Raw genomic sequence first — 27,955 nt, 5'->3', positions numbered from 1 at the left:
TGAAAATTCGGGCCCACAGGCGAGCGTGGTGACATCATCCTGGCACTAAAGTCCCACTAGCCTGTGTGGCTCACTTGGCCCCGTCTAACGCCCCTACTGGTCTGCTCTTTGTTTTCATCAAGCAACAGCAGAATTAATGCAAAGTGACTCAGGCGGCAGTGGGCGAAGGGTGGGGAGGGGGGGGTCAGTGAACCAAGGCATTTGAGTGCATATGTAATACACAAATCAAAGAACAAGCCCAATGTAAAGCTTCATATCAAGCAAAAATGATCCATTTTGATTCATACAATCACACTAACATCCATAGACGTCAGTCAGTCACAGATGTTATGGAGAACACCATTGGTTTCTTTTTTTAAACATGGCTCCATGGGGATTCAGGAGGGTAGCACGCTTTATTGGGCAGCCAGCTGTTCAGCAGAGATTTCCAAGTGTGCCTTTTGTCAGTCTCTTCCTGTGACACAGACAGAGGCCAGATGCAGAGCGTGGAAGGAGGACTATATCTGTACCAGCAAGTGTGAATGCCCCTGGCAGAAGAGGGTGGCAACGTCTCAGTCTGAATATAAATTGGCTTTAATTTCTTAAGGTGTCAAGCTAAAAGGTGAAAGTCTGAAGTTGCCTTGTTACGCTTTGTTAATGGATTGAAGCACAAACCGGTCTGCTTTCTTGTGTGTTGCTGGTTCCTCTCCGGGAGCAGAGCAAATAATTTTCAGATGGCAGGGGGTAAAGACTTCTATAATCTCACCATCATGTTCAGAGAGCTGGCCTACGGCAGCGCACTGTGTCGACATTTTGGAATCTCCTGTCTGAGTGGTTTTTCATCATTTACTCCTCCTACTGCCGATAGGGAAGGTAGAATAGCTAGGGCAAAGGCATGGGAAATAAATAGCTCTGCATCAACCTCAGCGCTCTCTGATAACTGATTGCTGAAGGATTTTTTATATGTAGTACATCTGTCAGTGTTGTGAGCATGAGTTGTTTGCCCTTTTTTATCAACCCAGTTAAAGTACAACTCACATGAAAGTGAAGGCCTCAAGTTTCATCAGAGGTAAAAATAATGTAGTTACAATACCTATATTAAGTGTTCACCCCCTTGGATGTTTAACCCTTTTACTGATTTTATAAATCAATCAGGGTCAATATATTTTGCAAAACATTTTCTTTAATGTCAAGGTGAAAACGGATCTATACAAAGTAATGTAAGATGAGATTTATTTTTGGTAAGTTTTATTTTATTATTTTTTTTCTTTTTACCATGAAAGGTAATTAATAGGCTAGTATTTGATGTAAGGGTTAATTTGAATTATATTCATTGTTAGAGCTTAAAATTATATATGTTAAAGGGTACTAGTTTATATGGTACACTTTCCCTTTAAGGTTGCTCCTGGTAACAGCTAGCGGAGTGATACAGCTTTAAGAGGTGTAGTGATGAGAAGTTGTTCTGGTGGACAGGAGAGAGAAAGTTTGTTATGCTAAGCTAAAGTGAGCCATTAAAGTGTACTAGAAGAAATACAGACTGTGTCTGGAATGTCCAGTCACTGGTTCATCAGTATTCCTGGCTACCATTACACCATGAAGACAAAAGAACACTCCCAACAACTCTGAGAAAATGTTATTGAAAAGTGAAAGTCAGGGGATGGATACAAAAACATTCCAAGAGACCAAAATGGAGCTTTTCGGCCATCAGACAATGCTATGATCATCCCCTCTTAAGAGCACGGTGGTGGCAGCATCATGCTGTTGGGATGCTTCTTGGCAGCCAGCCATGGAAGGTTTGTAAAAGTAAAGGGTAAAATAATTGGGGGAAAATATAGAAAAGTCTTATTCAGCCTGCAAGATGTTAAAGCTGGGAAGAAGATTTATTTTCCAACAATGGCCTGAAGTATACAGAAAAAACTGCACAGAAATGTTTTAAAGGCAACAAGGTGATCCCCTTCCAACCTGACAGAGCTTGAACAGTCGTGCAAAGAAGAATAGAGTAAAATTGCTGTGTCAAGAAGTGCAAGCCTCATTGAGACCAATCAACACTTCTAATATCATCAAAAGATTCAGAGAATCTAGAGAAATCTCTGTACGCAAGGGACAAGGCCAAAGGTCAACACTGGATGCTCTTGATTTTTGAGAGCTCAGGCAGTGCTGCATTAAAAACAGGCTTGATTCTGGACTGGAAATCACTGCGTGGGCTTAAGAAGACTTTTAGAAATCACTGTCAACACAGTTCAGAGCGCCATCCACAAATGCAAGATCATGTAAAGAAGAAAGCATGTGGACACGACTGTCATCTTCTCTCAGGCAAATCTTATTCAAAATGGACTGAGGAAAAATAGAAAACTGTTCTGTGGTCAGATGATTTAAAACTTGAATTTCTTTTTGGAAGAGGAGAGGGACCATCCTGCTGGCTATCAGCACACATTTCAAAAGCGGGTCTCCCATTTGCCAAAGAGACCAGCAATCGGTCTCCTCACTTCAAAGAAGTTAACAGACTGCTCTTAAAAGAAGAGGGCATGCTACACAATGGCAAACTATCCCTACTTTTTTGAAATGTGTTGCTGCTGTCAAATTCAAAATGAGCTGAATTTTTTTTTGGTGAGATGATAAAATGTCTCACTTTCAGCATCTGATATGCTGTTTATGTTCTGTTGTATCATTGCATTCCATTTTGATTTACATTTTATAGAGTGTCCCAACTTTTTTGGAATTGTGGTTGTATAAGAACAATATACCAATGCTACTTTTTTCCATCAGGATTAAGTGCAGCTGTTAAACTAACAAGCAAGTTGAATTACATTATATTGGTAGTTTTTTCAGCAGCTGTCAACCGTTCTTCAGTATCTTTGCTGCTGTCACAGTCAGCAGGTAACAGACAGTTACGACAGCCACCACAAGAGGGCAGCACATATCTCATTGTATCAGGACTAATGCTTTTCTGTGAAGAGGAGACGTAACTGAAGACTGAAAATGTCATTTCATGGTGGACAAAAATCAGCTGAATCATAAAGGTATCAGAGATTATAACCTCTAGTTCCCCACAGGATAGGAATTGTCCTTCATCTACATAGCATTTATTATAATTAGATCTTGTGATTTATTTTCAATTTAAGGACTGTTTAAGATGTAATGGCCAAAGGTTAGATTATACTGAAAAAGCACAAAATGACATGAAAAGAAATGTCTGGAAAAAAAAAATCTCACACAGCCACTGGTGTGCCCCCTCTCTCTTAACACACCAAGTCACAAACATTCACATCTGACTTCTAATGGTTAAAATAAGAGCCTGAGCAACTGTACCCACTGTAGTGCTCTTGAACTCTGGCATCTGGTGTCACGCTGAGGAAGGGGCAATCGCAGCGCCTCCGTAGCCCCCTGTCAGGCTGCATCCACGAGACTGCGGTGAGGTGAAGAGACAGGCAACACGCCAGCGGAGCGTCCCCGGCCACATGACTCAACCTGTCCCTACGTGTTAGCCCGGGCTCAGTCAGGGCCATGAGGGAACAAGGACGATGGAATTGAGTCACTGACACAGTGGACAGTCCCTAGATCAGAGAGAGAAGGGGGGGGGGGGGCATGCTGTCATGTTCTCCCAAGCAATGCTAGCACAAGGGGTGATGCACCCACGCACAGGCAACATTAACCATTATTATGCAAAATAAATATCTCTCATGGATCCTCTACTCTGTCAGAGGTGCTGTGTTTTAAGAAGTAAATCAGAGGGCATCTCATTAAAACAGCTCCATAGCACTGCTACAACCATGAATTATGTAACCTGTAATATCCTTTCTACTTTAATTTGATTTCACTTACACCAGGTTAAAACAAATGTGATGTATTATGTAATCCAAGCAGTTCCATCATAGTAACAAAAAGTATATATTCACTTCATTTGTTTTGATTTGTTTTGTAATAATCCAGTGATGAATAAGACTAAAATAATTTAAAGATTTGTGCCCTTTATTTGTATTAAATCAAGTCACAACCAGCACATACATTATTTACTATAAGGTCAGATCTGGACTGTATTATTTTTTATATTATCTGTAAAGACCAAACTTGAACCAGCATTTAGCAAAGTCACAGTGGCAAGGAAAAACTACCTTTAACAGGCAGAAACCTCGACTAGTACAGCCGTCTACTGAAGCTGTGTCGGGGTTGTTAAGGGATAGAGGGAAGTGCAGAAAGACACAGGAGAGATATGAAGGAGATGAGGGTGATGCAAAAAAATTGGGTAAAATACAGAAAGAAAGACGAAAAAGATGCAGAGGGGCAAAAGAAAGAGGGAAAAAGCACATGGGAGAAAAGGAGATGCAAAAAGAGAGGGAGATGCAGAGAAGGAAGAAGAAGGGGGAGGTGCAGAGAGGAGAAGAGGGGGATGCAAAAGAGAAAGTGATGCAGAGGGATAGAAGAGGACAATGCAGAAAGAGATAAAAAAAAAGGAGGGAGAGAGAAATGGAGATGCAGAAAGACAAAAGAGGGAGATGCAGAGGATAAGAGAAAGATGCAGAGCTGTTAGAGAGAGAGGGAGGTGCAGAAAAAGAGGAGAGGTAGATGCAAAAATAAAGAAAAGAAAATACAGAAAAAGTGAAGAGATGGATGCAGAGAGAGAAAGAAAGGAAAGATGCAGAAAAAAAGAGAACAATGCAGAGAAGGCGGATGAAGGAAGAGGTTTAGAAAAAGGGGAAGAGGGAGGCAAATAGGAAAGAGATGCAGAATGAGAGAAGAGGAAGATGCAGAGAGATACAAGAGGGAGATGCAGGAAAACAAAAGAGGGAGATGAAGAGAGGGAGAAGAGGGTGATGCAGATGGAAGAAGAAAAGGGTGGGGAATAAAAGGAGAAAAGGTATATGCAAAAATAGAGTAAAGAAAATGTAGAAAGAAGAGAGGGATGTATAGAAAGAGAGAAAGGAAAGATGGAGAATAAGAGAAGAGGGAGATGCAGAAAGTAAAGGGGGTGATGCAGAAACAGAGAAAAGAGGGAGATGCAGAGAAATGAGGAAACAAAAGGAGCAACGATGACAGATAGAAGTATAAATCCACTTTAAAACAACCTTTCCCTCAAACAGAATAAAACTGATCAAAATACAATAAAGATTTTGCACTGATATTCAAACAAACACAATAACAAACCATGGTTCAAATACTAACATTAATTTTCCTTAAGGATTTTATTTTGTTATTTTTATCATAAAAAGTAACACAATAAAGTGGCAATATTCATCACAATTTATTTTAGGCTTTCCTCATAATGTGAAGATGTGTCCAAAGTCAAAGTTTGAAATTCCAACATGAGGAAATGTGCTAAATCTTACCTCTGACAGGAAAAATAGCTAATCCCAGTCTAGTATTTTGGTCTGGAAAAAGAGTGGCAAGTCAGGTGTCAAGAGGGTCCAGGTAGCCAAACCCCTGCCTAGACCACCTGCAGCCCCGTTCATGCTGCTTCATTATAATCTGAGTAACAATCGAGTACTCATTTAAACCTCTCTTTGTTGATAGTGCCATAAAAGCACCATTTTCAGATTTACAGAAATTCTTAAACAGCCTATTTTCTACCCCCTCATATAGCCTGCAGTCACAGCAGCATATTACAGCTGTGAAATATGATATAACAGTAATTAGTGTTTGAGTCTAACAGATTTGTAATGTTGTTAACACCATTTACCTTAGACTTCATGTTTACTCCTCAGTGCTGCAGAGTCAGGCATTTACATGTCATGTAATTATGTGGCAAATCAGATCAAATCAGCTCTGAAACATTAGCAGAACGACTTAATGACAGCTAAAAATGACTGTGCTGGGAGAACTTCTCACGAATAACCTAACTCCCTCTGGCTTTGCTGACAAATATGCCCTACAAACTGATGGCAAAGCAGCAGAAACTGATTAGACTATTGTCCTTTTTTTTAACAATACAACCACCATTTAAGATCTCACAAAGCTACCTCTCACGACCCGCTACCTCATTGTAATTATGCCTTTGATTGCATTCACTGAGGACATATTGTAGGCCGCGTTTCCATGTCAACTGAAGTCTTTTCACAGGCCTGACAGAACTGTTGGCTTGTTGTTACATAAAAAGAGCCCTACCTAACACAGTGATGCATAAACATAACTCCTGACTGTGAATTCACACTGTCACAAATAATGACATCTTTGCTAACCCTGGGTATAAGTGACACTTCAGCAGAGAGGTTAGAGGAATACTGGATTTCAGATAGAAGCCTTAAGTATTAAGGCTTCATACCAAACCACAAATGTTAATTTTACCACAGGATTCAAGGTTGTGACTGTTAGGAGAACAGGGCTGAAAAGAATAGCTTAAATGTTCAGGGACAAGAAAATTGTTGGCTAAGACATTGACCCCTACAGTGACTAGTTTTCAAACTCAAAAAACAGGCCAAAGTGTCAAATAACAGCAAGGACACTAGCGCCAACATTACTGAATCGCATACAATGATATCGGTAAGTCATCTATGGAGAGCCTTATATACTGGGCTTTCAGGGTTCCATTCATTTCCATGAGTGGGCCTGGCTACACAAGGTGGTGCTAATGTTCCCTTTCAGCTGCTTACTAGCAGACTTGCTGTCAAGTTTGCACGCAGCAAACAGCAAGTATTTTGACTGCCAAACAGTATAAACATTGATAATTTTACAGCGCTGCACATTTCGTACACAGTCCATGCTTTATTTTTAGTACAAATATGATGAAAGGGGCAATAGTGAAAGATTTTTAAGTGCCAGAACTGCTAGAATTCAGTATTCTAATCAGTTAAAATGCTACCGATTATCACATGTGCCACCTTGAAACACACCTCTGTGTTGGCTTTCATACCTCTTCTGCCTCTACACCGCCTCTTTCATTCATGTGCTTACTTTATCTTGCACCCATGTCGCCTTTATTTCTCAGGACATGCACAATTAACTCATCAAACCAACGCCGAGGATGTGTGGCATCCATGATGTGTCCATTAACAGGAAGTATAACTTCAACCTTACTCTGATTTTCGCACCTTCGGATGGTTACTCTCACCAAACAAACAAACAAGTCGACTAAACAGTCTGCTTACAGAATAAAAGCTTGTCCTCCATGAAAACCCACTAAAGATGCTAATGTAGATAATGCATAACATTAGCTAATGTAACTATGTTAGTTGTGTTAGCTGTGGCTACAATTGCTAAATCTAAAAGGTAAATTAAAATAACTACATTAGCTATGTAGTTAACATTGCTGCGTAAGCTTTAACTACATTTGCTATAGCTAACGGTGCTAAAGCTAACGATGTAAAGTTTTCTCACAAAGCTAGGCTCACTAAAGCACTTGCTTCATTGTGCAAGCTAACCTAGCCTAAGCAAGGCCACCTTTCACACACAAAAAAATCTGTTTTACTGGCAAAATACATCAATCATAGCTTTGTTAGCTCTAGCTAAAGCTAACATAGCTAGACTACTTATGTAGTTAACATCACTACATTCGCCAATGTAGTTACGTTAGCTTTAGCAATGTGAGATTTAGCAATGTCAGCTACAGCTAGCATAGCATAATCAAACATAACCAAGATGGCTTCATTAGCTTTTAGCCTTAGCTACGCCAGCTGTGCTGGAGTGTTTTTTGAACTTTTTTCCTGTTAGCAGACTGTGTTTTATTAAACATTTTGTCAATAGGTTTTGCAGGTCTGGTTTTGACTTTTAACATTAGGTATCCCTTCACTTACCTTAACCCCTTACCCTAACTGCAAGTTAAATCAAATTTGATTTTGAAAGTTTGAGTGTATGTCTTTGATAGGATATGGACTGGTCTGCAAGAGGGGTATCTGAGAGCAGTGGTCTGCAGCCAGGCTGAGGAAGTGACCTGGAGCACCATAAATGCACAGGAAGAACAAGCAAACTCCACAAAAAGGCTCTGTGGCCCAGTTTGACCAGGATTTGAACCATGAACCTTCTTGCTGTCTGTACCACAGTGCAGCTCTAACATCACAGACATCCCTTCAGATTTCCCCATCATTTTTCCAAACATCCATCAAAGACAGAAAATGTTCAGTTAATGCAACTTGTGGTTAGCAAAGCACTTCCCAGGGTGTCGTCTCCATAAGCTTAGTCATATTTCTGTTTTCTCCAGTGTATGCTTACTCTTTACTGTGTCAGATGTGTTAAAATGACTTAATTAGGACATGTGGGACAATTTCTGCTGCCAAACACAGTTTTTTATTGTCTTTGTTCGCAGCCCTAAGAAACATCTTCTTAGTTGTACGCTTACGTAAGTCAAACTATTGGAGCATGTAAGTGTGGGCAGGTGGCTGTACTTTAGTGGGAGGAAATGAACATGAGCACAAAGGGCAATTTAGCTCAACAACTGAAGCATCTATCTCTAATTTGGATCTCCCCTGGTGAGTTAAGTGGCGATGTTAGAGAAAAGAACACCAAGGGCTCATTAACATCACTTCAAACCTTTCAGAGGAGGATCTCTCCACAGGCTAAGCATTGTCCCGTCTCGCTGGGACTCGGCACACATACAGACGCCTGAATACTGACCCAAACGCACACAGACTTATGATCATGCTCTAGCATTCTGTTGTAGCCTGATAAGCCTCACGTCTCTCCAACTGGCCCCTGCAAATGTCAAGTTGGAGCCATCTCAGTGTACTGATAGGGAGTGGGCACAAGCGAGTGAATCTAAATTTCCTTCAGTTACGTTTGCATACGCAGGAGATTACCTAATTAAAACAAGTCTGCAGCAGAGACATAATCTTTCAAATCCCTCTACTTAAACATGATGAAAAGAGGTACAGTAGAAAATCTTAAAATATCCCCACACAGCCGAGTCCAAGAGACGAAGCTTACGTCAACAAAAAGCAGCTTACAGCAGCGCTCAGACAAACGCTTATCTCCAAACCCTGGACCTGCTTTAAATAAGGGACGACTTGAGACGAAATATGAGTCAAAAGGTTGCAGCGTCGCGTACGGCCCAGATGCTGTTTCATCACTTAAATAAAACACCGGCCCCAGAGTGTCCTGTTGGGTAGGTTGTTCAGCTAAAGTCACGATCAAAACCAGACACCCCTGAGGAGGGGGTTTGTGTCGCTTACACAAGCACAGTAGCTGGAGCGAGGATCACCCAGTTTTCGGGACGAGGCAAACATGATGCCTGCCAGGATTATTTCTTAACATGGGGGTTTCCACAGATGGTTTTGGGCCAAACCTGTGTTGCCTTTGACCTTGGTAAACGACTCGAAAAAGGCAAATTAAAGTCAATAGGGGGTTTCCTTTTAATTTATGCTGTGTGATGCAATTATTAGCAATTTTCCTTTCATAGCTTCATCACTGTCAGGACTATGGAAAAGTTAGTGCCCCATTCCTGATTTCTCATTTGTCGCACTTCAATGTTTCAGAGCATCAAACAAATTTTAATACTAGATAAAGACACGGTGCACCTTTTAAATGATTATTTTATATATTTAGGGGAAAAGCCATCCAAACCTACCTGACCCTATGAGAGCCATTTTCCACAAAAGGAGAAAACTTGGAGCAGTGGTGAACCTTCCCAGGAGTGACTGACCTACTGACCTTACTCCAAGAGAGCACTGAGGATTCATCCAAGAAGTCACAAATGTACCCAGAACAACATCTTAAGACCTGCGGGTCTCACTAGACTCAGTTAAGGTCAGAGTTCATGATTCAACCATAAGAAAGAGATTAGGCAAAAATGGTATCCATGGGAGGTCCCAAGACCAAAACCACTGCTGACTACAGAGCACACAAAGGCTCACATTTACCAAAAACATCTTGATAAGCCTGAAGACTTTTGGAAAAATATTCTGTGGACCGATGAGACAAAACTGTTTGGAGGGTGGTTTTACACCTTGAAGAGCATTTCCACATGGTGGTGGTCGTGGGATGGTCTGGGGCTGCTTTAGGACCTGGACCACTTGCCGTAAACGATGGAACCATGAATACTGCTCTCTGCCAGAAAATCCTGAAGGAGAATGTCTGGCCATTAGTTGCTGCTGTCACAATGATCTGAAACACACCAGCAAATCCACCTCTGAATGTCTTAAAAATAAACAAAATGAAGGCTGGAGTGGCCCAGACTAAAATCTGATTGAGATGTTTTGGCACAGCCTTAAACAGGCTGTTCGTGCTCAAAAACTATCCAATGTGGCTGAATTAAAACAATTCTGCAAAGATGAGTGGGCAAAAATTCCTCCACAATGATGCAAAAGACTCATGGCCAGTTATGGCAAACGTTTGCCTGCTATTCTTAACCCTAGAAGTGGCACAACCAGTTATTAGGTATAGGGGGCACTTACTTTCTACACAGGGCCAGGTAGGTTTGGACAGATCCCTTCCTTTAGTAAGTGAAATCTTTATTTAAAAGCTGTCTTTAGCATTTACTCTGGTTTTCTTTGCCTTATATTGAAATATGTTTGAGGATCTGGAACATTCAAGTGTGACAAATACGTAACAAAATAAGAAATCAGGAAGGAAGTAAATCTTGTTAACAGTGAAACTTATAAAAATGCTCGTATTTCCTCACTGATATTAAAACAAGAAGGTGTAATAGATCAGCCTAATTTGTTTCTATGAAAATATTTCCTCCGATCATCCTCTCTTGTGAGAGTGGGAACATCAAAAAGGTCAAAGGCAGGGCTGGAATCTTATTTTTTCATTGCATCACAAGGCAAAAAGAAGATGATTTGGGGTATGAAAGGATTAAAAGCAGGGGCAAAGGAAGAATAAAGTAAAATCAAGACTGTTATGTGGGCTGAGGGTGAGAAAAGGGAAATATTTATTTTCAGATTAGCCACTATTCTGGCCACAACGCTCACAAAAACCAATGAAATCGAGCAGATTTGTAGTTTTATGGTTCACAAACATAAACACAGTTGTACCTTCATCTTAGCCAGGATTTCATTCATATACCTTTACTTGTGTTATCTGATTTGCTGCAACTGTCGCACATGCCAAAGACAACAAGCCAAAATTGTCCTCCATGTTTGTTTTCTTCTGGAGTCACATTTGATAATGAGAGTTTCTGTGAGATCTCCTGAGTGGGAAATCTTCACTTGGAGATCCTTGCCATAGTCTCACAGTCTGGGTGAGACATCTGGTGTGTGAGCTTCCAGGATTATGAAATAAAAAATCATTTGAAACAATCCTTATGTCTGTGGTCCCTCTTATTTTAAAATCGGCCAGTGACCAGCCTGAGAAGATGTTTCATCAAAGATCATAAAAGTGAGGTATAGTGCCAAAAATCAGGGGAAGACTCAGCATGTTTGAGGGGCAGGGGTGAAAATAATTAAAAGGGCACCTGTGGGGCACCAGGGCAAGAAAAGTTGTCAAATATCAATAGAAAAATATGAAGAATAACTGGTTTGGATTCAATTTTTCTATTACATAATCTAAGCTTCCACAGCCCTGTAATAAAACAGATGAGGAATTATTAACATTCAACTATTTCCCTAAGATACACAAGGGAGAATGTAAAGATAACTCAGCACCAAGGAAGCCCCATCACTTTCCACTGTTGAACATGGACCATAGATAGTGCTCTGTCAAATTTGTTCACTTAGAGGATACCAAAGAAGGAGCGTAATCAAATTTGGCCAGTTATAGGAAGCAGAAGAAAAAAATTGTCTAAGTTTGCCCACTTAGAGGGCACCGAAATGGACACTTTATCCAAATTTGTCCACTTAGAGGGCATCAAAGCGACCCTTTGTCAACGTTTGTCCTCATAGAGAACACAAAGAGGGCACTTTGTCAAAGTTTTTCTATTAAGACGGTTCCAAAGAAGGAACTTTGTCAAATATGTTGGAGGTGTTTCCACTCAGAGGGCACCAAAGAAGGCACTTTGTCAAAGTTTGTCCATTTAGAGGGTAACAGAGAGGACATTTTGACAAAATTTGTCCATTTAGAGAGGACAAAGATGGCCCTTTGTCAAAAGTTTGTCTACTTAGGGGGAACTACAGAGGACCCTTTACCAACATTAGTCCTCACAGAGAACACAAAGAGGGCACAAGGGAAGTTTTTCCTTTAAAGACCCTGTAAAGTAAAATCCAAAGTTTTTGTCTCAACACTCTAGAAATGTTGGAATATGGTTGCTGTAAACGTGAAAACTCTGAGATCTACATGAGACTGAATTCTGTATTTAGGCCATTTCATCTCTTTCCTGGCATGGTTTCATGTCGGCGGGGCCAATATGTGGGCTCACGATGTCATGAGCCCACAGTAGAGAATGACCCTGCCCCTCTAACACTACAATATTGTGGAAGGAAGCAGTCACCTGGAGCAGGGACTTCTGGTTCATTTTGTGCAAAGGAATTCAGTCTTGTACTCTTGTACCGTTCTATAATGTTTATGTTTCATTGCAAAGTTGTAGTTATGCATGTTTTGTTTATTGGTTCATGTTTTTAGGGGAAAATATTTTTCCAAGTATGACACCATGAGTGAGGGGGTTAATGCTGCAGACTGTCCTGAGTGGGCGGGGTTTCAGCTCATTTGACAGACACGCCCACACCATCCTGGAGCAGATTTTACTGCCTCATTTTTCATGATTTGAAGCTTGATTTTATAAACTTGGAGATGCTTTATGTGACTGAAATTTGACCAGGGGGTTCATAACACAGTGATCTATCATACAACAAACCTAAATACAGATTTATTTTTACTTTACAGGGTCTTTAAGAGGGTGCCAAAGAAGTAACTCTGTCAAATTTGTTGGAACTCTGTTAAAATTTCCACTAAGAGGGCAATGTAGAGGGCACCTTGTAAATTTTGTCCACTTTAATAGAACCAAAGATGGCCCTTTGTCAAAGTTTGTCAACTTAGAGGGCACTTTGTTCTATTAGAGCAAACTGAAGAGGGCTTTTTGTCAAAGTTGATAAAGTTTGTCCACTAAGGGGGAACTGCAGAGGGCACTTTGTCAAGTTTATCTACTTTAAGGGCATCCAAAAGGCCACTTTTGCTGCATTTTTCCAAACATTAGGGCACTTGAGGACCCCAGTGTCTTGGATTATTCTCTGTTTTGTGCCCTGTGTCTGATATTTATCAAAAACACTTATTTTTTCCATTATAAGTACATTATGCTGGTCAAAAGTGTGTTTTATGAGTCCTTTGTCAGGTCTTTTTATGTTAAGAGTTGGCTTGGTGTTGGTTTGTTTGGGCTGCTCTTCCAGGGCCTTTTCCTGACCCCAGTCTGTCGTTGTATGTATTGAATGTTTTTGTTGTGTTTGTGTCTCTCCTCCAGGACTTAAGGAATAGTCCAGATATTGCAGACTCTCATGCAATGTTCAGATCCAGTTGTTTCAGCAGTGAAAGCCATTTCTCGCACACCGGAGGCGTTTGTCTTTGACATTGTGACATGAGGTCTCTAATTTGACGATGTGCTCATACGCCCTGCAAGGAGAAAACAGCCTGTGCGAACGCTCAGCAGCCCCTTGGCTCGGGTGACCTCTGCATAGGCGCAGACCCTCTGTCTTAATTGTATCTGGAGGAATTCTGCTGCACAAGTTTAAACCAGAGGGCTTCCTGGCTTTATGAAGTGGTTAAACAGACAACAGGATGCTGAAACCTCGTACAGCAGTTTAAATCGACTATTACACCAGCTCGAAACAAAATGCTGAATATAATTGAGCTCATGTGGCATTTTGAAAATGTGAAATTGGGATGACATTCAGTTTTATAACCTTGATTAAATGACTCATGTGCCTTTTGACATTGAGTCTGTTTAAACTTTTCCAGCACGCAACTTTCGCTCTTGAACTTAGACTAAATAAAGAGAAAGTTTGGACCTTATGTCAAAGGCGAAATCCGTCCGAAGGATTCACAATATCAAATTGAGCTCTTAAGAAATAGAAACATAAATATATTTCTTTTTACAGTTCAGGCCCCAAAGCTATTTTCTTGTCTCAGACACTTGTGTCGCCGTCACAGCAGAGCCTAATTTGCCCTGGATTACTTTCTGACACTGATCTAAGCTTTGTCATGATATGTTCCAACACCCATCCCCTGACTTTTTCCTCGCCTTATCTCAGCGTCTCCACACCCATTAGAGGGTAAAAAGCACATCTCTCCTTTGATTGTGAAACACAATCATCTCTCGCTTCATTTGGCATTTAACACAGCTGTGATTTCCTCTCCTTTTCCCCCAGTGATCACCTCGGCGTTGATTGCCTCTCGCTGGCTTTCTTGTGTGTAACATTTGGACCAAATGCTAGTTTCACTGGAAATTCAAGAGAAAACCAGCAGATCAAGATAGCCTATAGATGAGGTGAGAGACATTTAGTATACAAAGTATGTGAGGAAGTGCAAAAAAAAAACCTTTTAATGAAAATCATAAGAAAAAGAAACAGCTGCAGATGTCCCTTAAGCCCATAATTACACTTCATTTCAAATCACTGTATTTTCTTTTTTCATTGGCTGGAGCACACAGAACATTTTAAGGTGTTGCATGCATAAATAAAATAAATAAGTCATTGCACTTAACAGTCACAGGATTGTACAACTATCTACCAACATATACAGTTTTTAAAAGACACACAATGAGGTGTTTGTACAATACTTCGACAGTGTTTAGACACAAGATTCAATATCAAACTTACAGTATGTACACAAGCATATGCCAAATGTTAAAATGACATGATAGTCCAAACCACACAGCAGAGACGTGATACATTTTAAGACAGTCTGCCATCCAAAATAATAAACATAATCTCAATTTGGCATCCAACCTTGTTAAAATGCATTTTACGGACAAAGAATATCTTCACAAACACAGCATCGCACATACAGAAGCCCTAATCGGACTTGCATCAAAGCTTTTACTCAATTTTCTTACGATAATGAATCATTTTCAAGAGATTTCAACTTATTTCACTCTGTCTCAATTTTTAAAAAAAAACAACCGTTTTCCAATGATAAGTTCATTTTTTCCAATAGGTGAAGTGCAAGCATGTAAAACAGGAGGGTTGGTTTCTCTTTTGGTTAGGTTTCCAGGGCAGCTTAGTGCCGTGCCCAACACAGAAAGAGCAAACTGTGAGCCTAAATCCTTTGAAAGATGATCTGACCAGGTGGTGAAACTGTGGCTGTGAGACTGTTTAGTAAGGGACTTCAGAGCCTTATGACACTGATACACAGTCAAAGAAGATAACTAACCATTATCTTCCCAATTCAAAGGTATTCATGCCTTCATACTGGCGGCAGCCCAGGTCAAAGGAATAATTTTTCGAGGCTGCCTGTCTGTTCAGCTGTACCAATATCCAGTATCTCAAGGAGGGTTTTAGTGATTTTCTTCAAATGTTGCACAAATGTCCAATCAGACTCAAGGATCAACAGATCAAATTTTGGTGTTCTAAGGTCAAATAATAGGGCCTTATGTTCTCCACTTGCTTGTGAGCCCTGTATCTCAAGAATTATTTATGGTACTTTTGAAATAAAACTTTGCACAACTTTCCACTCTGACTCAGAGTCAAACTCATTAGATATGGTTGTCTAAGGCCATTATAATTGGGCCTCATGTTTTCTACTAACTTGTGATCCTGGTATCTCAAGAATGATTTATGGGGTTTTCTTGAAAATTTCCACTATGACTGAAGGATGAACTGCTTAAATATGACGGTCAACATTCAAGTCATGGGGCCTCATGTTCTCAACTTGGTTTTGAGCCTTGTCTCTCCAGAATGCTTTTCAGAATTTTCTTCAAATGTTGCCCAGAGGTCCACTGTGACTCAACGATGAACAGATTAAATGTTGGAGTTCATCTTTCAAGTTCATCAGCTCATGTCCTCAAGGATTTCTCAGGATTTCCTTCACACTTAGCAAAAAAGTCCTATCTGAGTGAAATATAAACTAATTAGATATGATGGCAAAAGGTCAATGTAACTGGGCCTGATGCACTTTCCTTGCTTGTATTCTGGGATTTTCATCAGATTTGGCACAAACTTCCTCTCTAACTCAAGGATGACCTCATAAGATTTTGGATGTCATTGGTCCAAACTCTAACTGATTGGGAGTTATGTCATTCCCTTGCTTATGAGCCATGTATCTCAAGAATGCTTTAAGGAAATTCTATTCAAATGTGACAGAAATGCCTCCTCTGACTCAAACATGAACTGATTAGAATTTTGTGGGCAAAGGTCAGTGTTATTGGGCATTGTGTTCATCCCATGCTTGTGAAAGCAAAATCTCAATGTGTCAAGTTCATTGAGCCTCATGTTCTCCACTTACATTGTGATATCGTAATATCTTAAGAATGTTTTTAGAGATAGTCACCAAACTTTGCACAAACATCCACTCTGACTCAAGTATGTAGTGATTAATTATTGGAGGTCATAGGTCAAAGTTCATTGGGTGCATGTTCTCTATTTGCTTGTTAGCCTGGTATCTCAAGAATGCATTTACAGATTTTATTCAAACTTTGCACAAATGTCCACTTTGACTCAGAGATGAACAGACTAAATTTAAGTGTTTAAAGTTCAAATAATTGGGCCTCATGTTCTCTGCTGGCTTGCAAGCCTGGTACCTAAAAAAGGCTTTTAGGGATTTTCTTCCAACTTAGCACAAACGTCCATTTTGACTCTGAGAAGAACAGATAAAATTTTCAAGGTCAAAGGTTATGGTAATTTGGCCTCATGTTCTCCACTTGCTTGTGAGCCCTGTATCTCAAGAATGATTTTAGGGATTTTCTTCAGACTTGGCTCAAATGTCCACTCTGACTCAAGGATGACCTGGTAAGATTCTGGAAGTCATAGGTCAAAAGTCATGGTCATTTTGGAGATTTTGGAGGTCATAGGTAAGGGGCGTTGGGCCTCATATTCATCCCATTATTATAGTATTTAAAAATTAGACTGTAGAGCATTTTTATATACTGTAGAGGAATATAACTGACTAGCAGTGGGTCTACTGTAATATATTTTATCTTCAAGAACAGATTTTTGTAAGTCTTGTGTCTTAATTTTTTGTATCTTAATACATTTGATATATTTCAGTGTATTATTTTTGCTCTGTTTCATGTCCTAGTAGGTAAGTTGAGTCTCAGTGTGTTTCTACATCTCTGAGAATTCAAGATAAATAAGTTGATATCTCAAAATACCCCCCCCAAAAAATGACTTATTATCACTGGCAAATGGACTGAATAAAAAGTATGAAAGCATGTCCACATAGGGCTTTCATACTCCCCGTACAAACATAAAAAAACACTGCCTTAACAAAAACCTTAACAGCACGTTTACATACACTCTAGTCGCCACAACTGTTGGATTTCCACACTTGAAATTGACTTGACAGCTCAAAAATGATGGCGAGGCTTCTGCACTGTCAGGATTGTTACTGCACCTCAGCATGACACACAGCGATGACTGTCACTGTTTCCCTGCTCACGTCCATCACCCTCGCAGCATAGGCACCCTGTTTACAATGGAAACGTATGGATGAGGAGGTGGACGGTTACCGATAACCACAGACCCACAGCGTTAGTCACAGCATCTGCTGACCTCAAACATCTGTTTACATAAAAAACAATCTGACAGTGGATCGGTGGCTAAGGGCAACGTCAACCCTTACAGCGATCGCCGAGCAAAAGTCAGGAAGTGAATGTCCTCTGGCTTTGACTCTTCACTTCTCGGCCCCGTGTCCTGTCCGCTCTTCAGTCGGCGTAGAGGATGAACCCTGAGAAGGTGCTATATTTGTTGCTGTTGCCCCCGTGAGCTTTGCCCCCATCCAGTTTTATGAAAACCTCATCGCCCGCATCTAAATGAAGGATGACACTGTTGCTGGCGTAGTCATAACTCTGGTCCTGGTCTTGGGCAATGGCACTGGCTCTGACCTGGAATATGACACACAAGGAAGAGGGAGTAAGGAGAAGATGCACAAGGTAGAGTCAAGAGAAGGTTTACAGAGAAAGCTTGGTATTTACTGCTTAATTAGCTGCTGTTTATGGAAGCCCTAATTTGGCATACAATCATATATTTCTATTTCTCTGTTTTCCTTTTGATAAAGTTGGCCTGTTTCATAAGATTTCAAGTCTCATATACCTAGATCTGCGAAAGCATAAAACCCCTATTGGACTGTTTGGCAACTGGTTTTTGGAGCAAATTCAAACTGTTTGGGGCACTGTAAATAAAAGCAGATCTTCCCAACTTCTTCCTGTGTGAATTTTGAGGGCCTGTAGTGCAAAAGTGGGTAAGGTTGCTTCCTGTGCTAGTGGGAAGAAGAGTTGAGTCCCGGATTGCCCTAAAATCACCCCATTATCATGACAAGCTTTGTTATCTTGAGCTACTAGGATAAAAGAATAAGTCATAATGGGGAAACAACTTTTTTTTTTTATAACCCTAAACTGAAATTAGGTTATCATTACCAGAAAACAGCACTGTCACTGTTGGTTTCACTGATGAAATTCTCATAATGAGGGAGAAAAGCAGTTAAAAAGTGGCCATTCTGTTTCACACTGCAAGTGATCCCTAACTGCTTTAACCAAGAAGGCCATTTTTAACAGCTTTTCTCCCTTGTTATGTGAAATTCATCCATGCTATCAAAACATTTGACTGTTAAGTATGACCCCTTATAAAGAGAAGTTTATGTTGAACAGAGCTCTCAGGGATGGGCAGAGCTTAGCAGCACACCCCTACTTGTCATGTTGGCTGTGTTCAAAATCACCCCCTTTTCACTACATGGTGAACTATATAATGAATATGCCATTTTGTAGTATTGTCTGAATTCTGAGCGAGTATTGTTATGCTCTCATTACCTCCCATAATGCATAGTGAAAACAGTAAAGATCTCCTGCATCAGCTGGAGTAGTGTCTGAAACCGGTTTTTGTTGTAGCAGTTGAGTCCACTATATATTTGATAGGCAGTAGGGAATGAGTCTGTGATTTCGGACGGAATTTACATACTTTGTGTTTAAAAGAAAACCACTAAGCACTAAGAAAGCTGGACTACACTGATTTTAAAGTGAAAATAAGCACTGCCAGGCATCAATTTAGCTCAGCTGGTAAAGCAGGCGCCCATATGCTGAGGCTGTTTGTACTCAGTACATAAGTTCCTGTTCTTATAGTGTCTTTCATCTAGGATGTATTTTGCCAATATTGTGTATGGATTTCAGGATGGGGCAGTGTTGGAGGGTTGCGGGATAGAGGGCTGGATGGAGTGGGTTAGGGTCATATTTCCTTTTTTCTCCTTTCATTTATCTGTCTGTTTGTAAAGCACTTTGAGCTACATTATCTTGTATGAAAAGCACTATATAGATAAAGTTTGATTGATTGCAGTCTTCAATGCTCTGGTTGTAGGATCAATTCTCTTTGTGTTTGCCGTCTTTTTCAGCTAAAAAAAATCCAATAAAGGCAAAAAGCCCCAAAATAAGCACTATGGGCTGTCGACACAGGCTCTAAATATGTGGATACATGTCCACTTGCACCGTCCATAATTAAAAGCGTAGCACAATCACAATCATAAATACTGTAGCATATCAAATACAAGCCCATTCCAATTCAAGGTCAAGTTCCCCTGAGTAGCCTGGCTTTGCAAGACTTTAAAAAGCAGATCTTAGTTGGATGCTTGTATCTATTTAGATTTAATATCATAACTGGGGTTTCTATTCTCTCCTGCACAGAGCAGCAGGTTGGCACAGATGGGCTACGGCACAAAGCAAGATCAAATTAGTGGTTTGCACCTTCAAATATATATTAATCTTAAATTTCTATATTGCTAAATATTCTTTATGGCAGTGGTTCTCAACTTGTAGGTCGGGATCAAAAAGTAGGTTTTCATTGGGTCACAAATGTGTGTCTGGGGGAAGATGGTGTCAAAATGTCTATGAGGTGCTAAAGTTCTTGGTGGATGTGCATTCATCCCTATTATTTTACTCTGTCTCACTGTGATAACGGGTAGAATGAAATGTTCTTCTCAGTATTTCAACTCATTTATCTGCTTTTCTTGCAAAAAAGCTGCTTTTTCCCATGATAATGAAGTAATTTCTCAAGATTGTTGGAAAACTGACAAAATTTTATCACAGAGAAAGGGGTGCAAAATATCACAATTTTGTCTTTTGTCTATTTTTCCTGTCATATATTTTGTTCCACCCAAGACTCAGACTGCATTATTTTAAATTTACTAAACATGAGTTGTTAGAATTTTGGAAATCTGGGTCCCAATTTGTCAGTGAAGAGGCCGGTGGGTCCTTAGGCGAGACCAGAGGAGAACTTGATGGATGATTTATTTTACGGTTTAATCATCTTTCCCATGTTTGATGTGCACAAGTTTAAATTCCTAAAAGCCTGTCTGATATTTACATCCACTTGTCCCAGTAATTTTATAGACTGAAGTAAATAAAAGCTCAGGCGAATAAGTGAAGTTGTGTGTGATTTTATACTTTTAAAAGGTGATGTAAGATATTACAAAGGTGGATGCTGACAAAAATACAGACTGTGATGTGCACAAATACAACTTAATTTTGTCCTCGTGTGAATTGCACCTTGTTTCCAGAGATTCCTTGTAAGGATTGTGGGCTGTATCCGCTGAGACTTTTTGTGAAGTGTGTCCCCTGTGGTGAATATCGTGTTTTCTCTCATGACTCAACTGAAAGGGTCAGGTTTGAGTCAGCCTGCCTCAGAGGGAGCATGGCTGAGCATAGTATCCCTCTGCCTCGTGTTCTACATTCACCTTTTTTTTTTGGAGGCGAAACGCTGAAAAATACCACATGATCCCAAACATGAGCGTCATCGTGTCAACACAGAGTAATTACTCAGGGTGTTGGAAGTATATGCTGGAAAAGTGAAACCCTCTCTGAGCTTAACTGATGCCCTATGTTCCAAGGCTAAGTGTTACGATGTTAGACTGGCCTTAAAAGTCCTGATTTAACCAACATGTGGCTGCATTTTCTGTACAAAGCAAATAAGAATTAGAAGATCTGCTTGTGCCAGGGGAGTACAATAGTTTTGATACAGATGCTGCAGGGTTTGAAAGTAGAGGTTGAGCGACAGATGACAGCACGATGATGGATTTCTGTAACATGAGGCATGCAGCCTGATTTCTCTTCTGTCCTTATATCCAAACTCAGCTCTGCTGGAGCAGAATGACACACGTCAATCACCAGAATAGTAATACACACTAAACTACATCTTATTTTCTGCCATTTTTGTTAATACAGTCCATCTTTAATCAGTTATTATAACCTTAAGTTAATGAATTAGAAGCTAAAGCAGTTTGACATCACTTTCCCTCTGTGGCTTCATATGTGAATAAAGAGAAATCAAGTTGCATGACTATGTGGGTGATTTAATCAGCTGTTAAGTGTTTTTGTCCTTAATTTGCCCTCATTAACCACACAGTGACTGTATTATTGTAATATGCACTACGGGCTTTGTTTTACTTTGAAGCATAAACTTTGCTTACTTGTACGAGGATTCAGTCAACTTTTACTGAGACTTGCATTTCTTTAGCATGAATAAATAACAAGAAAGATGATTTAAATGGGATAATATGATAAAATAGATCAGGGATACTCGACACGTCCCTCTTGAGTTGCATGTGGCTCTTTTAGATCTTACCTGGAAATTTTTTTTTTTTTCAGAAAACCTTAAAAAAAGAGATTTTTTTAACTTCAGAAATGATCAATTATGAGTCACATTAATCAGTTTGATTCCCACACTTATACAGAAAGCTTTAAATGTCAAATTTAATTTTCAACCTCTATTTCTTGTCCATCACATGTGTGTAAGGAAGAACATGCAGAATAAACGTCACTGATTCTTGAGAAATGGGACAGAACACTGTAAGTTGAAGATTGTTGAAACAGTGTGGTTGTATTAAAATCAAAACAGCTGTTTCAGCTCTTTTTTCAGAGTTGACTGAACACATTTTTAGTTTTCAGTAAGCAGACCTCGTTCACATAAGTGTTTTTTTCACTATGCTCAAATTATTTGACAATCTTCCCTTAATCAGCAGAGTTTTCCAAAAAATTAGACGTTTTTGCACCATGAGTGAAGTTGCTGACTCAGTTAGACGAGTCCGGCTTGTAGGAAGTATCTATAAATACAGTGCATGGTATACTGAACATGATGGAAGAGAACTAACTGGGTCAACGTGCACATTTCACTTATTGTCACTTGTAGTCCCTTAAATTGGATTAACTTACGTGATATAAATGTTCAAGAAGAAGACCATTTAAAAAGTACTTAAACATGTTTTAAGTTTGATTTTAAACACATTTTTAAGTGTAGGAAAGTTTCCACAGAGTAGTTTAACTTAAAAAAGTCCAGTTAACCCAACAGAAATGTACCAGTAAACTCAAAATATTTAAAAACCTTTATGTAATCAGTTTTAAAAAATATAAGCAGTTTCAACTTGTTCAATTTTACAGTCATGTTTCACACTTCATACTTTTTTTACTTCAATAATTCGTGTAGGTTGAGTTCTCGACTAGCATTTTCATTTCATCAGCATTTTCCAAATTTGATTTTTTTTCCCCAACCATATGCTGATTTTTGTCGACTCTGTCAGACATTAACTTTGTATTCATTCATTTTTCTATTAATTCAAGATGAATGTCAAGTTTTTAGTCATCTAATACTGGTATTCAGTAAAGATATTTGGTAAAATATGCGTCATTTTTACCTTTTTCACACATCTGAAGTATCTTACCTCTGAATTTCATGATTTTCCAACTTTAAATTTTACCCTATCAAACTAATCTTTTTAAATGAATTAGTTATTACTGAAAGTAGATTAACTGGTATTTTAACAAATAAGCTAAAAAATAAACAGAGGATGATGCCTTTTTGTAAAACAAACAAAACAATCATCTGAACGAGTAGCCGAGTATCTGACAGACTTGGCAATTATCTGATGGAGTTGGCTATTGCCTGGTGTCAGAATTTGCGATTATCTAATGAGGTAGCCGAGTATCTGGCAGAGTTGGCGATTATCCGACGAAGTTGACGATGGAGATATGGATCTTGCAGAAGTATATTTTTTTCAACACTTTGTCTCTTTGGTTGAGCAGGGTTGAGCACAGATATCAAGTATTCTTGACTTTAAATGTAGCTTTATGTCAGTTTGTGGCTTTTGACAGTATTTGCAAAATGATTAGCCTATAAAAAGAGCAGCAGCAGCAGAAAGGGCTCCCCGAACAAGCAACAGTCAGCCAACAGGAGAGTCACTATAATGTTAATTTAAAGCTAACAGGTGCGTGTTGAAAAGGGTTAATATGCAGTTAATTTTAGCTTTAACTATATTCATATAAGATTTAAATGTGCAATTTCTGCTGTTTTAACATCAGATTATATGTTCTCTGCCATTTTATTTTGATATCTGTATTATTCGGGGTAACGTGTTTGAATTGCTTATTTTGTCACAGATTTCCTCTGACAACGTTAACAAAATGAGTAGGATAGAGTATAGGAGGCCTTTAATCAGTGAAAAAATTGAACTTTCTTCTTGCGCAGCCTTGTTTGACTTGAATACGCTCATTTGTATATAAATCTAAGCATTTCTTGTTTTCTTAATGTTGTTTTTGCACCAAATCTCTACTGTTGCATACAAATTACGCCATGAAACCTACTTATTTGGAGCTTGTTGTACCTTTAAAGAGAGAAAAGGACGGTGGGTAGAGTCAGAAACATGGCTGAGAAAGAGAGGGATGACATGTGGTGGTTGTTGAAGGCTTTGGCCTGTGAACATGGGATGGTGATTAAACCACTGAGATGTCCTCTTATAAATAAGCCTTTATGTTGTCCTGGTATTTTGTATAAGACATTTCTGCCATTTTACCATCTTATTGTATATTTGATACCTTTATATTAAAAAAGCAGGTATTTTGGGTAGCATGTCTGTTTGAATGAATTATTTTCCTTGGCTTCCTGTGACAGCATTAACAAAATGAGTTGGAAAGAGTATGGGAGGATTTTTTCAATGAAACAAATTGAACTTTTTTTTCCAGCAGAGGTCTTCATTTAAGTCTTGTTCAGCATAACAAGCTCCTTCGCATATTTTTCTAAACTTTTCTTTTTGGTTGTTTTTTTTTTTGTTGTTTTGGCACTAAATAGTTTCCATGCATACATTTGCATGGAAATTACACCATAAAACATGTTTATTTAGAGCTTTTCATGCCTTTGAGAGGCAGGTATCTGAGTGTGTAAGTCAAACTTGGTCTGTTACTTAAACATTCTGGCATCTACACATGGGACAGCGGTTTAACCACTGAGATGTCCTCCTATAAGTAAACCTTTACGATGGCCAAGGATCAAGTTTGACCACCGCTTTTTCATCATACAAATGAATTTCTTTGATCCTATTGCCTAAAAGTAACATAAACTGTTCCCTACAATACCTGAAAATATCCAGCCTTCATGATCAGTACTTACAAACTTTATCAAGACTTGGTTTTAATCGTTAATGTTTGTTTCAACATTTTCATGTCAGTTTTGAATGTATTCTGTCCGTCTGTGTCCTGAATTGCGAATCAGTTTTGGAACGCTGAAACTCCTGTTTGCACAGATTTACCTTTTTAGGTACTAATGAAGACACCTGGAACCTCAAAAACAAGGTGTCATTTCATGTCAGTTATACATATTGATCAGAATTACATGTGTTTGTTTAAAGAGGAAGTGTAAAATGTGTGCAATGACAGAAAAAATGGGTTATAAAACTCTAACACAGAACTGGGTAAAAACAAAACAAAACAAAACAAAACAAAAACGGCTGACTTATGAAGGGAGAAACAAGAAGGGATCAACTTTGACCAATGATGACTGATTATTTGCTGCCACCTGAAAAATGCCATACTTTGGTTTTACATCTATCATTAAATCCTCCTCTGGTGAACACTCAATCCAAACTAATTCAAAATTGTTGTCGTAAACCCTAAAACAAGTGATAGTCTCATTTAAAAAGGCATATTGACTATAAAAGCAAAATAAACATTATGAATCAATCGACATAACACTGGGGAAAATAATGTAACACAGAAATTGTTGACACTTTGTGCTATTTTGCCCAGAAACAGTGAAACCATGCTGGGTCAAATCAAGGACAATAAACACAGAGTCCAAACAAAGAAAACAGAACAGTGATTTTCTCTAAGGCTTTGCATGAATATTAGCTTATTGTAACAGCAAACAGAGAAAAGAGAAGCACAGATAGCTATATCATAATTCACACTCACTTCAGCCAATATTAGCTCAGTGGAATCCTTGTTTTTAAATTTTTTTAAGGCTAAAATGTTTATTTATGGGGTTAATATGTCTAGGAGATGCTTTAGGAAGTGGTATATGTCATATAAGTCTTATTTCTTTGAGCTCTTTTATTTCTTCGATACACTGCTCTTGTTGTCCTTACTGCCTCATTTCTCATATATATAGTCCTTTCTAGTCATACATTCCTGTATTTCTTGCGGGTTTATTGAGTGCAAGAGCAACTTTAAAGCCCAAATGTTCTCCCAGGTATGGATGAAAAACTTTTGATTCTGACTCTTATCTAATTAAGGACAACATAAAACAAAGAGCTTGCAGTTTAAAGAAGTAAAAGAATTAAATAAAATGAGTTCAGCCTTATAGAACGTCTATGGAGGGCTTCCTACATCTATGATTTGTACTAAACAAATGTATTATTATAAGTCTGGCTCCAGCATTAAAGTGAGATGTGATTTAAAGTTGTTATTGTGCTGACTCTGTTCAGCCTGTTGCAGCCTGCATGAGATGTTTGTAGGAAAATATCAAGGTTCAGGTTTCCGTGCTGTTTGATCAGTGTCAACACCCGGGGCTTTGAAGACATTACAAAATTATCCATGAATATAGCAAACATCATGATTTGAGAGTGAAACGCCTGAGCCTGACAGGCAGTCTGATAACTCACACTGGCACATCATGACTCCATGAAGTTTGTTGTATTTCAAAGGGCACCAGCTTTGAACTAGCCACTACCCGGGGCTGTGTTCTGATGTGTGCAGAGTTGAGATAGCGCTGCACTTCTTCCACTCACTTCAACGTGTACATCATCAGACGTGTAATGTGCACAGATACACAATCTGGCAGCATGCCACTATGAATTGTCATTATACTGGACTGGAAGACCAGACCAAGACAGACCTAAAATCACCATCCACATGAATGCTTGACTACTCAATTTATACTGCCTGCTCCCTGAGCATTTTCATGTGGGTTCTTGTGATTCAGAGTTCTTCTCTTATAATGTCAGTAATTCTCTCTTATGCACTTTTCACATGTGAATTAGAGCTATATTTTCCAGTATCTGTGTTACAGTATAGGGTATTGGTGAGTCAGTGCACTGGTATGATACAATAACCAATTCCACCCAAAATATAAACTGGTTTTAGGAGAGTTATCCCACCAAAAATGGCAATATGGTGCCAATAGAGAATATAATGTTAAAAGTTAGATGCTAGCTTGCAGTGTTGTTCGACTACTATTTTGCATAGTTTTTACTCCCACTGGAGTCAGATGATTACTCAATATTGCCCAAAAACTGAAATACATTTATAGTAATCCTATTAATTAGGTGTTAGAGCTGGAACCTGAAAGAAAATAATAAATCAAACACCTCTGTTAAAGCATAACTTGTCAAAATAAGTGTTTCAGAAGGTTGTCTGGGATTCAAAGGGCTACCCACCAGACCGTTCTTGATCAAATCAGCCCACATACTGGTTCCGTCTCCTCCCCTCATCAGCACATTGTAGATGAAAAAGTACGTCCCAGGAATCTTACAGGTGAACTTGCCCGTTGCCCCTTCATAGTTCCCGCCAATGTTAGTCACCACGTCATCAAACCGTAGAATATCGTAACCTTCTTGAGGGTTTCGTAGTCCTGCATAAAAAGCCACCCGAGGTGAGGTGTTGTAGGTGGTTGTGCTTACTGACCCTTTGCCCCCCAAACCTAGAATCCCTGTCCGCACAATGTCCACGCTATCTCCAGGGGGGCCTTTAGGGCCAGGTGGACCTGGCTCTCCAGGTGGTCCTGGCGGTCCAGGCTTACCCGGACGTCCTGGTTTGCCTTGTGGGCCGTGAGCGCTGTAAGTAGGCAGAGGTGGGCCTATGCTGTGGTCGCTCAAATCTGCCTCGTTGTCCACCTGTAGGCCCGTGGTTGCCGTATCTGTCCCCGTACCTGCCGTGCCCGTGCTGGGGAAGGGGTCACAAACCATGCGGCAGGTACCCAGCATCTCAAAGTGGCTCGCACTGTCATCCGCTCCACCCGTGCCAACAGAGCTGACCAGCACAGGGATGAGGACCACCAGCACCAGGACCAGCATGACCCCCACGGCAGCTGCCACCAGGGTCTTCCGCCCGATGCTCAGCCGGGGAAGGGGCTGCGCAGCCACCGTGGAACTCTCCGGGGTGGAAATGGTGACTGTGGGGAGAGTGCGTCCACCTGGCAAAACACAGACAAACTGAAGATCTTTGCTGATGGTGGAGATAGAGCGCCGGCTATGAGTGAGTGACAGAGCGGTGTAGGAGTAAAAGGAGAGTGGAGCACAGGACTGAAGTGATCAAAAGGAGAGAAGGATTGAGAGAGTGAGGAGAGAGAGTAAGTGTAAGAGGAGGAGGGAGAGAGTAAGACGGCTTGGGAGGAAAAAAAAAAAGAAAGATGCAAGGGGAGGAGAGAGTGAGCAACATACACTCACCAACAATCTGAGTCAGGGCTGAGGAGGGCACTTTCCTACTGGCAGCCAGGGTAGACATTCACAAGGAGTGTGATATTTAGGGCACAGGACAGAGACAGGAAAAGACATTCTGGGCAATTTTCTTGATCAGATAGAACCTTTACTTTAAAACCCCATTAATATACTGCAACAGAAAAATACATACCTCATTCTTGTTTACTTGTACCTCCAAATTTTCATCATATCATCAAATGTAATGATGTAATTCAATGTGTTTGGACATTTTAAATCAATTTGAGAAAAATAAATGTAATAATACTTCTTTTTGACCAGCAGAGGGCACTACCTGCTTTTGTTTCCTCTT

At 39.7% G+C, this 27,955-nt stretch overlaps 1 protein-coding gene across 1 annotated transcript; it reads right to left on the bottom strand.

The window, feature by feature from the left end:
- Positions 1-17,626: 17,626 nt before the first annotated feature.
- Positions 17,627-27,258, bottom strand: LOC121528723 (C1q-related factor-like). The gene is made up of 2 exons (XM_041816288.1): positions 26,605-27,258; positions 17,627-17,806 (listed from the first exon to the last, which is right to left on the bottom strand). Exons 1-2 carry the CDS (start codon positions 27,238-27,240, stop codon positions 17,627-17,629), a joined length of 816 nt encoding a protein of 271 aa, XP_041672222.1. The 5' UTR covers positions 27,241-27,258.
- Positions 27,259-27,955: the final 697 nt, after the last annotated feature.

The sequence above is a fragment of the Cheilinus undulatus genome, linkage group 20 (assembly GCF_018320785.1).
Source record: "Cheilinus undulatus linkage group 20, ASM1832078v1, whole genome shotgun sequence".
NCBI classification, from domain to species: Eukaryota; Metazoa; Chordata; class Actinopteri; order Labriformes; family Labridae; genus Cheilinus; species Cheilinus undulatus.
Note: the sequence above shows the minus strand (reverse complement) of the source record. Positions and strands in the feature narration are given on the sequence as shown.